General features: G+C 41.7%; 1 protein-coding gene across 5 annotated transcripts in view; it reads right to left on the bottom strand.

Moving 5' to 3' along the window:
• LOC127002192 (uncharacterized) overlaps positions 1-12621 on the bottom strand; it is a 118045-nt gene that overhangs the window by 6015 nt on the left and 99409 nt on the right. For all 5 annotated transcript variants that reach the window (XR_007755859.1, XR_007755860.1, XR_007755858.1 and 2 more), the window contains one exon: positions 11293-11373. Coding sequence is in view for 1 of the 5 variants with exons in the window: in XM_050867882.1 (XP_050723839.1) it covers positions 11293-11365 (73 nt within the window). In the remaining 4 variants the exon portion in view is untranslated. The remainder of the gene's footprint in view (positions 1-11292; positions 11374-12621) is intronic.

Below are 12621 nucleotides of genomic sequence, written 5' to 3'. Positions count from 1 at the left end.
GAGTCTTGACTCTGTCTTTTGTTTTGTTTATTTTGCTGTTGCTTGATTCATGATGATCAGATTTCTACTCTTATCGGAAATTAGCAAAACAAATGTCTCCAGTTTTCCTTTACGTGGTCGGTGTTTAGACAAGGAATCACTGCTCTGTAGCTCTATCTTGGCCATCAATATAAACTCCGTACAAACCAATCCCATTCACCAGCCCAACTCTGTATTACTGGGCGCACACACACACACACACACACACACACACACACACACACACACACACACACAGTACTCCTGCACCACTTTCCCACCCCACACACAATCTATAGTTCCTATATTATCTCTATTTAACTCCAATAGAATTATACCGTTGGGTGATCGCGCGGTGTGAACTATTAAAATTATACTCCGTGGCCATATTCCATCTGTTGTAAACCGAATAATACCTTATAATTTTCCACATGAAGCCTAGAATTAGCAATTACTAATTATTAACAATCATTAATAACGTCTATGAACATTACAATATTAGGCAGCGCAGGAGTCCTCTAATGAGTTAATAAATGAGGGCCGTGGGGTGGCGACGACGGGCATCAAGACCCAAAGGTGCCGAGATGCAGGCAGGAAGGAGTAACGAAGCCGGTGATGCACTAACACTATCAAAATACAGAACACCGAGAACTAAATTTGATTGTTTTTGGTATATTCTTGTGTTATCTTTGAAGGAGCATTTTTTTCTGATTGTTTTTGGTATATTCTTGTGTTATCTTTGAAGGAGCATTTTTTTCTGATTGTTTTTGGTATATTCTTGTGTTGTCTTTGAAGGAGCATTTTTTTCTGATTGTTTTTGGTATATTCTTGTGTTATCTTTGAAGGAGCATTTTTTTCTGATTGTTTTTGGTATATTCTTGTGTTGTCTTTGAAGGAGCATTTTTTTCTGATTGTTTTTGGTATATTCTTGTGTTGTCTTTGAAGGAGCATTTTTTTCTGATTGTTTTTGGTATATTCTTGTGTTATCTTTGAAGGAGCATTTTTTTCTGATTGTTTTTGGTATATTCTTGTGTTGTCTTTGAAGGAGCATTTTTTTCTGATTGTTTTTGGTATATTCTTGTGTTGTCTTTGAAGGAGCATTTTTTTCTGATTGTTTTTGGTATATTCTTGTGTTGTCTTTGAAGGAGCATTTTTTTCTGATTGTTTTTGGTATATTCTTGTGTTATCTTTGAAGGAGTTTTATTTCTTTCCATTTGGTACGTTTTCTTAATCGTAAAAGCCTTCAAATACATACCCTGTACCTGGAGCTAAATTTGACGATCGTTTTGGTAATATTCTTATCTTATCTTTGTAGCTTTTTGCATATATTTATTTGCCCCTTGATCTGTTACAATAATCATAAAATATATACTTGATATGCTTAGCCGTTTTCGGAATATTATTTTGTTATATTTGTAGAATTAACTTTGCCTTGTATCTGCTTCCTTAATCACTAAAAAAATATATAATTACAGTACGTTTACCAACACATGCCTTTCAACCACCTAATTATGTATCCGCCGTTTCCAGGTAATTTCTAAGAAGACAGATAACCACTGCAAGACTTAGAAGTAATCCCACAGCTTTACCGTGAAAAATATTACCGTAGATATCCAGGAAAAGAACTGTTGTTGCAGGATTACCCCGTGTGTGTGTGTGTGTGTGTGTGTGTGTGTGTGTGTGTGTGTGTGTGTGTGTGTGTGTGTGTGTGTGTGTGTGTGTGTGTGTGTGTGTGTGTGTGTGTGTGTGTATGTGTGTGTGTATAAAGTTCCATAAGACACGCGGCTAGAGAAATACATACACATTTATATATTCAAATAAAAAAGAAAACATAAATAAAAAAAATATAAATTACTTAAATAACAATCAAGAATCAATTCATATATACCAATAACATGTGCAGGTAAGAATAAGAACCAACACACACACACACACACACACACACACACACACACACACACAGAGCACGTGGTGAGGAGGGCGGGCACATGACGGAACCCTGGCACACTTCCTGCCGTCATCGATCAGATCGGTTATTTACAAGCAGCAAATCCACATATTTACCCGAATAATAATTAATTTCGGCCGAAGAGAATCGTGCATGTCAATAACTAACAAAATGTATAGAGTGGACACGCCTGCGGTTCATTCATAAACGAGCAAAATGACAAATACACGCGTAGTAAAAGAAACAGGAAAAGAGCGGATGAGAGGGGGAAAAAGAGAGAGGGGACGAGAGAGAGAGAGAGAGAGAGAGAGAGAGAGAGAGAGAGAGAGAGAGAGAGAGAGAGAGAGAGAGAGAGAGATGGATACATATAAATATATAGATATATAGATATGCACCCACAGAGCGAGGGGAGCGAGGGAGGGAGCCCGGAGCAACTCTATCATGTTACTGTGGTGGCTGGGAACAGCGGGTGTGATGGCAGTAGTCAGTCGTCAACACAAGACCAGCCAGCTCCACCACACTCTCCCGCCCACGCCGCCGCCCACGCCCACGCCGCCTACACCTCCCCTGCCTTCTGACCCTGTGAACATTCCTCGGTAGGTCCAAAGCCTGATGTAACGTCCCCGTGTGTGTGTTCTGTCTGTGCATGACGATCGCCTCTCCCTCCGGTGTGTGTGTCCCTCCGTGGGTGTTGTGTTCTGTGTTCCTCAAGCGGTGTTACGCATTGTCTAAGGATAACTCGTGATGGCAGTGTTACGCAAGCCTTCATTTCCTTCAGTATAAGCTTGTCGGTGTGGGGGGAAATGTGAAAAGAAAGGAAAACTAGCTTGATTTGTAATTGTGTTTTATAATTGGTTAGCAGCTCCAGTTCCTACGGCATTCTTTTGTCTTGTTTTCTTTGGGTAGTGAACTTGGAAGTGTCTCCGCCACGTCAAATGCATGCGAAGTCAGACCGTCGACTAGGCAGAGAGAGGCTGCCGGTGACGCTGCTTCATCGTCATAATTATCGATCATGCGGTTATCCACTTTCCCATCGCCGCAGAAAATATAAATAAAAACTCATGACACAAACCCAAATTGCTAAACGACTGGCCATGTAATGAGTGCACGGCCATTCGCCCTCATTGGAAGCAGGCAACGGCGGGGCAAAATGCATGACAGATCACCGCAAGTCCAAATAACGTTAATTGGCGTCCTACGAGCTGCTGCGCGGCGGAAAGTGTATGCCGATCAGGTTTCCGTATTAATATAGTTACGTTATAAAAAAAGCAGTAATTCCAGTGCCTTATGGAGCACACCAGTGATGTGGAAGCGGCGGCCTGAGATCATGCGCGGCCGTATTGATTAATCATACATGGAGTACTTTGCCCCGCGGAGGGTGAGGCCCAGCGGCCCCTTGCGGCCCCGAGGCCTCCTGGACCCTCATAAGGGCCCGCACAGACGCTCTACGGCGGCCCTCAGTGAGCACCCAGGCAGCGTCCAGGGCGGCGCCGGGGGACAGGGCCGGGGCAGGGCTGGGCAGGGGTAGGCCATGCTGGGCGGCGGGCGGCAGCGGTACTTCCTGCCGCCGTCTGGACCTGGTCTGGCCGTCAGCACCGCAGCGGCCCGGCAACGCCTCCTCGCCGCAAAAGGTTTTATTTGTTTTTGAAAATTTCTGCCCATTTCATACAGTCACAATACCACCGCCGACCGCCCAGAGCTGAGCAACAAGCGTATGGTTTCTACAATAATCTGAACTCTCCTCCCTTTCCCTTGCCGCCTCTCCCTCCCTCCCTCCCACGTCCTCTCTCTCTCACCTCGCCTCCACCGCCCCTCCCTCACCCCGCACAAGAAGACATACCTACTGGCCGGGGATGGATCCCTGCCTTCAAAGCCAACCAGACGCAAACCTCTCTCATCATATATAAATGTTTCAACTCATACATGCATCGTTCTCGTTTCTTCCTTTATCACACAATGTTTAGAATTTGGCCAAGCCTTAGGGCCCCAAACAGGTCTAACTGGCTTCGATGCTACTATTGATTTCATTACTGTTTGGCCGTTTGGTGGCTGCCTTCCGTTCTTCCCGAATCCAGTGTTGCCGGGGCTGAGGTCACCGGCCTGACTCACACTTTAGCTACTTTTCGGTACTTTGGCTTAGCAACTCGCATTTTCCGCCCCAGCCGCCCAGCCCTCCCGCCAATGACTTACACTTGCACGCCTCTAAAAGTTTAAGAGCAAATCAAACATAAAGCTCGGATGATCTCAAAATGCTAAAGCAGAATGTGCTCCATAAGGCGCATCATCCCCCGTGCGAGTCACCATATTGGAAGTGCAGATAACGACAAGCCAATCACAAGCAGTAACTCACTCATTTAGGAATAATCGCCTCACAGGATTATAGAGGCAAAGTCCAGACCGGCCTGACCCGCGGGGCCAAAAACCGCCACAGATGAATGTCCAGGATTACCGAAGGCAGGGAATGTCGAGAGGAACGCCGGGCCAAGAAAAAAGAAAATAAACGCGAACACCGCCGAAAAAACGGAACGAAAAATTGATGAGAATTACTAAACTGTAGAAAATTGAAAGTTGAACAAAACTGAAAATATTGACTGCGCAGACAAACGAAAATAATTGAGGACGTTGAACGCACCTACAAAACGACCGTCTAGTTCATATATATATATATATATATATATATATATATATATATATATATATATATATATATATATATATATATATATATATATATATATATATATATATATATATATATATATATATATATATACACACGTGCAAGAAGCACGTGTGTGTTTCCTCCGCTGATAACATTTATTATATGTCGCAGGTTTCTACGCCCACAAAGACTTGGCGGAGCATAGCGAGCATACAAGGTCCTGGGGTCAAATATCTTGGAGAACAGGCGCCCTTTTCGTGTAATATATATTTTAAATGAATACCACTTCCAGGCACACGAAATATATCATGCATGAAATGCAATACATCAACATGATGTTCAGGTAATTTCTACGCATCAACACGATACGATCAAGTGGTGACAGGGATTAATGAGTGTCAAGAAGCAGCGAGGCGGCCACCAGTACGCCGGGCGGGGAGGCGCCGGGCGGGCAGGCACGCGGGGCACGCCGGCAAGACGATGCGGAGGAACACACAGGCGTGGCGGGGCTAAGAAATACTGGGGAAAAGAACTATAGCACTTGATAGCTGGGGGGACATGGCGAGCTGGACGCTATAAACCTAGAAAAGGGAAATAAAATAGCATAGAGAAGCGAATAGCCAGCCGGACAGATCGACGACATAAAAATATATTGAGACACATATAATTTCCCAGTATGGGCTCGTTTTTGTCATTTGCCTCGAGAGTATTCACGAACATGCACAGGAAATCACACAACTTTGGCTCGTAATTTAGCCGGCGGTGAATGGAGTGATAAGCGGCACCCCACAATGCGCAGCCGCCGCCGCGCAGACCACCGGCTCCCGTACGCACGCCGGCCACATCTGCCTTTACACATCTGCATTGAAACACAATTAATGATCCGGTTGTATACTCCACCGTATTGAAACTGACCACGTTGTACGGAAATATTAGCCTATTGCGCCCCCTGCGATGTGAGCTCCTCCAGCGCTATGCTTAATTAACACTAACCTGAACGACTCACCTGAACGACTCACTGTTACTATCACTACTACTGCCGCCACCGCTAACAACAACAACAACAACATCAACAACAACATCACTACCACCACCAAAACATGTCATCAGAACAACAATATGAATAATAGATTTGTCTTAGAGTAGTTTAGAGTAGTTGACACTTCTCTGAGCATAAAGAAATATATAGATGAACAGATAAACAGATAGCGAGAGAGAGAGAGAGAGAGAGAGAGAGAGAGAGAGAGAGAGAGAATGACTGACGGCTTGTGAGAATGACATTAAGGGAAGGAGATGGTGTAAGGTAGAGAGGGAGAGAGAGAGAGGGAGAGGGAAAGGAATGCAACACGAAAGACGGGAGGAGAATTTTGTGTTAGAAAATTCTTACGTTCTTAAGAGACGATATGTAGGAAACTGTAAGCCCCGAATGGAGTTTGTTACATGTGAAAACTGTGTGAGGGATTGGATGAGGGAGTGAGTGTGTGTGAATGCGTATGTGAGTGATAAATAGAGTAAGAAATAGGGATTGAATGCGTGTGATATATTAATAGAGTGCATAGTGAAAGAAAAACCTGCTTGCCTTATTCTCCTCCTTTATGAAGAAGTTGAAATAGACATGAGGGAAGAAACACACACACACTACTTGGATGCACATGCCTTACACACACACACACACACACACACACACACACACACACACACACACACACACACACGCACAGTTCCTCAGGTATATTTATGAGTGCGTTGTTCAGGTGTTGGTGGTAGATGATGAGACTCCTTGTGATGCCCATAATCGACACCAAGTACACTTTTATCATAGAAGATTTTAAACTAATATATTTGAGAAGACAGACTGCATGAAGCTTTATTATTATTATTATCATTATTATTATTATTATTATTATTATTATTATTATTATTATTATTGAAATATATGAAAGGGCATCAAGGGAAAAATATATAGAGATCAAAACAGACTCCCCTTGATAAGCAGACATAGACACGAAAAATAAGACAGTGACAATAAAATAGGGAATAAAAATGGTAAGAGGGGGAGGGGCCCCAAAACAATACCTTCTGAGTTAATAGAAGGGTGTTGGCTGAGGCTTTTAAACTTATTACTGTCAACGAGAGAAACAATCTTATCTGGGGGTACATTCTTTAACGGGCACTTAAAATTTCCTTGGTCATTATTTTAGTTTTTTTTTATATCTAGACTTTAACCGATCAATTCCAAGCAAAGCATCATGAAATTGACAGCATATATGTGTTCTTAGATATCTTGCTGTGCTTTTCCTGACGTGGTAATGAACGGGTGAGATTTTTATTGGTTCTCTCTCCCTATCGAGCATGACATCGGGGATCCGGTGTTGTCTTACGCCTGGGACGCCACACTCGGCCGCCAGCAGTGAGGGACACCACCTCGGACGACGCAAAACAAAATAAAAATGCCAGGCGGACTTTTGCTTGGCGTGAGGCGGGAGGGGCGAGAAGGATGGCTCGGCGAAGGGCGAGGGGAGGCAGCTTTAGCCTTGTCTATCTTAGTCCTGCCCGAGGTCGTAAACTTTTACAAGAAAACCAAACAAAAAATACGTATATAAATCTGGGTGAAGAGCTCCCCGGCGTCACTTCACGCACACAAGGGTGGGTGTGCCTGGAAGAATATTAGTGTGTGGTTGAGGCGGCGGCCTTGTCCCCTCCAGCGAGCCTCAGTGCGCGGCCTCAGGTCAACCCTCCCTCAGGCGCTGGCGAGAAGGTAACAAGCCGTGTTCATGTTGTTTGGGGGGGTGAACTCAGGCCATGAAACCCCCTTTGTAAGAGTCTCATGCCCGCATGAAGGGCTCCAGGATATATGTATGTAAAAGAAAAAAAATACAGGGAGGCTTTTACCATTCGCGAATGCAGTCGAGGTCTTAGCGAGGCCGGGTTGTGTGGGTTTTGCTCTTCCCCGGCCTACTGGCGATCAGCGGGCACTGCACACACTAACTCCGGCCCACGGGGACACACGGCGAGCTTTTCTCTGTTTGCCTTCGGTTCTGAGACAAAACAAAATGCTTTTTTTTCGTTTTGTTTTCTCCCTTGGCGCATCCGTGGGCAATACACACAGCCATGTTGTATGTGTGTGTGTGTGTGTGTGTGTGTGTGTGTGTGTGTGTGTGTGTGTGTATACGTACATATATATACATATATATATATATATATATATATATATATATATATATATATATATATATATATATATATATATATATATATATATATATATATATATATATATATATATATATATATATATATATATATATATATATATATATAAACACACACACACACACACACACACACACACACACACACACACACACACACACACATAAATTACAATTAATTCTGAAACCCCATCTACATTTGACAAGACCATTTCCTTGGTGTGATTTATTAAGAAATCTGACAGAGGTTTAGCAGCTATAATTGATTACACATTTTGTTAGGCTGTACACGTGCAGCCCAGAACAAAACAAATATATTTCTGACAGTCACCGTTTCTTCACCTTGAAATGGAGCAAACGTTGGCCATCTAAAGGTTAAAAAGGAATATTCAAGCGTCGGCTGAAGACTAACATTTTAAATTTACTGAGAACAACACAACACTTCTCTTTCCTCAGGAGGGTTACCGAGGCGACAATGCTCACGTCCAACACTCCCTCACACTTTGTCTCAATCAAAGGTTCTTCGCGGGGTTATTCTGCTCCATCACTATCGCTTTTCTTCCTGCTCAGACACACTTAAAGAACAAAATCTTGTGTGTGTATGAGTGCATATATATATATATATATATATATATATATATATATATATATATATATATATATATATATATATATATATATATATATATATATATATATATATATATATATATATATATATATATATATATATATATATATATATATATATATATATATATATATATATATATATATATATATATATATATATATATATATATATTGTATATGTAGTTGTTGTCTTTTTTACTTTTCTCTTGTCTGTCTTCAGGTTTCCTCCTTTTATTATTAACTAGTCAACCTGTTGCTAGTATCTGATGCCTGCTTATTACATTTGCAAGGATAAGACAGGAGTTTCACCGCATAAAACTTTTCTGTGAAACAATTCGACTCCCATTGCCATTAGAAGGACCAGCGGGGTGGGACGTAAGCGACGGCATGATGCTAAGCTACCTACTGCTTCCAGCTCATTTAGTACCAGCTTGATGTGCTTACTGGACACCATGAGCCTCCGAAAAGCTTTAAACATGAATTATGTGTAGCTCACGTCCTGCCCGGTGTCTAAGCAGCCACACACAAGCATTATCTTAGCCTCTACCCTCGACCGGCCTCCGCCACATTCCTGCCTCGCCCTCACAGTTCCTTAGCCTCTCAGATTTACGCAGAACCTCCTCAGGGATGCTGATGATCTTATTCTATTGGTTTATGATTAATTCATATACTACAAGGAAAAGGATATACGCAAGTCCAAGCTCAGTGCTTTTTTTCATTTGTGTGATGAATATTGTATCTCATCAAACTTGAAATATAATTTAAAAATATAACATTTCTTGTTTGCCACCGAATGTATGAGAAATAAAAAAGACAATAAATGCCTGGGAAAATAAACAAATAGAAAATACATATTAAGAACATATATTTTTTGCGTTTGTATTTATTTTTTTAATTTTTTTTATTTGTCAGAACAAAACTGGCTAAAGAAAGGCTTTATCGAGGCAAACACCGACTGTCTCATCTCAAAGAAACTGAGAAAGGGAGCCACGAAGGCGTAACACTATCTGGAGAGTTCATTGGTTTCATTAGGCATCTTCTGACTTCCATTTGCATATAAACGAAAGAGGAGAGTCGACAATATTAGAATTATATTGCAAAGCCGGCAGTTTTTTCCAGACATAATTATTGAAGAGCAATGTAAATCACACTACGTATGCACTGTACAAAAATGACGATCCCCGAGCAAAAAATAATGACCAAATGTCAGGTCGCATATAGCCAATGAGCAGAAATTTTCACCTTTATATATGATTTCCTTTGAGGGCGGTGATAAGCTACACATCTCATTGCTGGATCTCCGGAAAGAGTGCATTATTACGAAGCGCGGATCACCAGGCAAAAAACCACTGCCAATCAGCACGCGTGCCTGAGACAAGCTGCTTCTCGCCGGCAATCCAGGATGAGCACCGGCCCGCGGGGGAACGCTTGCACCAGCCTCGTCACGGGAGCACCGCCGACACTGTGCTTGCGAGATTTTTCTCAGAACATGATAATTATTGCATGGCGGCGGTGCTCCTCTAAGTTTGAAATGCTGTGGGATACGCGGTGTAGATGTATTCTTCTCAGTAAATATCAAATCTTTTAGCATGTTATTGTTTTCACTTATAACATGTTCTACCTAGCGATAATGTTCCTCAGAGAAAAAATATTTCGTGAATATATATATATATATATATATATATATATATATATATATATATATATATATATATATATATATATATATATATATATATATATATATATATATATTCTAAAGAACATCAAACCTTTTATTATATATATTTTTTTTAATATACCACACATTCATGATGACCCCTAACATGTATGCATGCTTTTGACATAAAGGGTTTCACAACGGCTTTATCTCAAGGATCATCAAAACTCTTCTTAAATATTTTCCCTTATACCTCACACAATGTTCATGTTTCTCGAGGAAAATCTCTGAAATATTCAGTGGAAGTGTTCTTCTAAAGGAGCAACAAAAATTTTCCTAACTATTTTTCCTCGTAATAATCTTTGCCCAAAGATGATTTTCAGCAATAAAAAAAAGTCTTTTCTTGTGCACATCAAACCTGTTGTTGAATTGTTTACCTTCACTTCATCTGAAAGTGATAAGGTACAATAAAAAAAAAATGAATATAAGTTGTAACGATACTCTTCCTAAAAATCTTCACAGTCATGTATTTCTCGTTCCGTAACGCAGAGATGCTGTTTCCCTTAACATGCTGGAATACATGTTTTACCGATACGCCTCTTAAGAAATATATAACCTCCTTATGCAGTTTCCTTGGAAATAAATTTACATAGCGAAAATGTGTAAACAAAATAAAGGCCTTTCCAGTGCATGGTGTTAAGGATATTTTCTCATGGGACAACAATTAAATTCTGTATTGCTTTCCATACAACATTACCTAACTAAAAATAATGCTTCGTAGAGCAGAGTTCGTTCTGTTTTACAGTGATATGAAAATCTTCTCAGGGAACATTGTGTTCCTTCGTTGTCTCCCTCATAAACACTTTATCTAGCGGCCACGCTCCGTAAATAATATGTAACAAAATGTAATAAAATGTAATAAAATGCAACGACTCATCTTCAAGAACATTAAACTACTTATATTGTATTCCTCAGAATATACTTCGGCTATCGCCAATGATCAGCAAGAAAATGGCTCATAATGCACACACTGTGAACCCCGAGCGATGCTTTATTTTTGTCGGACATCAAATTTTATCAATCAGTTCCTCTTAGGAGTTATTGGCACCAACACCTGAAGACGCCCTCCCCGTTCCAAGCTACCTCATGTAGTACTTACTGGCGGCGGCGAGGGAGGCCAGGGCGGCGAGGACAGCCGTGGCCACAAGCCGGTGTTGGGAGGCCGCCACCATGTTTAAATCTGGAAAAAAAAATCACTATTAATAAATGATATTCAGTGATGTGGGTCAAGGCAAAGAGTACATATTAACCATAGATTTCCAAATGGCATTAAATGATTCATCGTTACCGGAAGCATGAACTCAATCAGTCCAGGAGGCAGACTATGAAGGAATTCCATTATTAACAATTTTTTTTTGACAGGAATAATCCATCGGGGTTAAACCTTTTACCGGGTATTTATCACATTGTAGAAACATACACTTACCTAAAAAAAAAATCAACTAGCACCCCCGTAGCAGGCGGCACCGGGACCACATTTATAATTACACGTCATACTAAAAAGCAGATTTTCAAGGGTGGTACCTCACGAAATTATTATGGCGCAGGTATTGATGATCCATTAGTCAGGTGGAATACATGTGCTCGTGCAACACCTGGGGGGCGGGAGAGGACGCTACCAGGTGTGAGTCGAGGGGAAAAGTGTGTCCGGCCGAATATAGCGCCCCATCATAACCCATGGCCGGCGGCGGGATCTTGGCACATACGTATTTGGCTGATGAAAATAAATGACACTCCAGATTAAGGACAACAAGGCTATCTCCTCTAGTAAAATACATCACGTCACTTTGAAGAATCGTCCTCCGCTGGCATGATGTAGTGTGCCTCGTTAGACAAGCTCCGCGCCACCCAATATATTACTATGGACACGCGGCCTACAGAACTAGCGCATAAAGATATATATTTGTCGTCCATCAAACCTCCGCCCATTTAGAGAGGTGAAAAATCAGGTATTCCTAAGCCCACTCTTCCCTGAGACAATAATTCCCCATCTGATCATCTCGGCCGATTGCACCTGATCACACCGGGGCAGTTTGGGCCGCATGAGGAGTGAGGGGCACAGGGCAAGGTATTGGCGAGGCTCCTTGTGATCGTTGCGCTACGAGGGATATTTACGAGGCCATGAATTAGTCGGATGGTTAATGAGGGCTAGTTGTCCATTATAAAAAAAAAAAGAGATGAGTATGATTTCTATCTTTGCATTGAGTTATTGGTGTGTGAGGGGGGGGGGAGTGTATGTGTGTGTGTGTGTGTGTGTGTGTGTGTGTGTGTGTGTGTGTGTATAGGGGAGGTGGGGTATGTATGCGTGTGGGGGGGGACGTGGGTGAAGTTGTGTGTGCGTGTGCGTGTGTGTGTGTGTGTGTGTGTGTGTGTGTGTGTGTGTGTATGAGAAAGAGAGTGTGAGAGAAAGAGAGGGAGAGAGAGAGAG

The sequence above is a fragment of the Eriocheir sinensis genome, chromosome 22, assembly GCF_024679095.1.
Source record: "Eriocheir sinensis breed Jianghai 21 chromosome 22, ASM2467909v1, whole genome shotgun sequence".
NCBI lineage: Eukaryota > Metazoa > Arthropoda > Malacostraca > Decapoda > Varunidae > Eriocheir > Eriocheir sinensis.
This window is presented reverse-complemented; position numbering and strand designations above follow the sequence as displayed.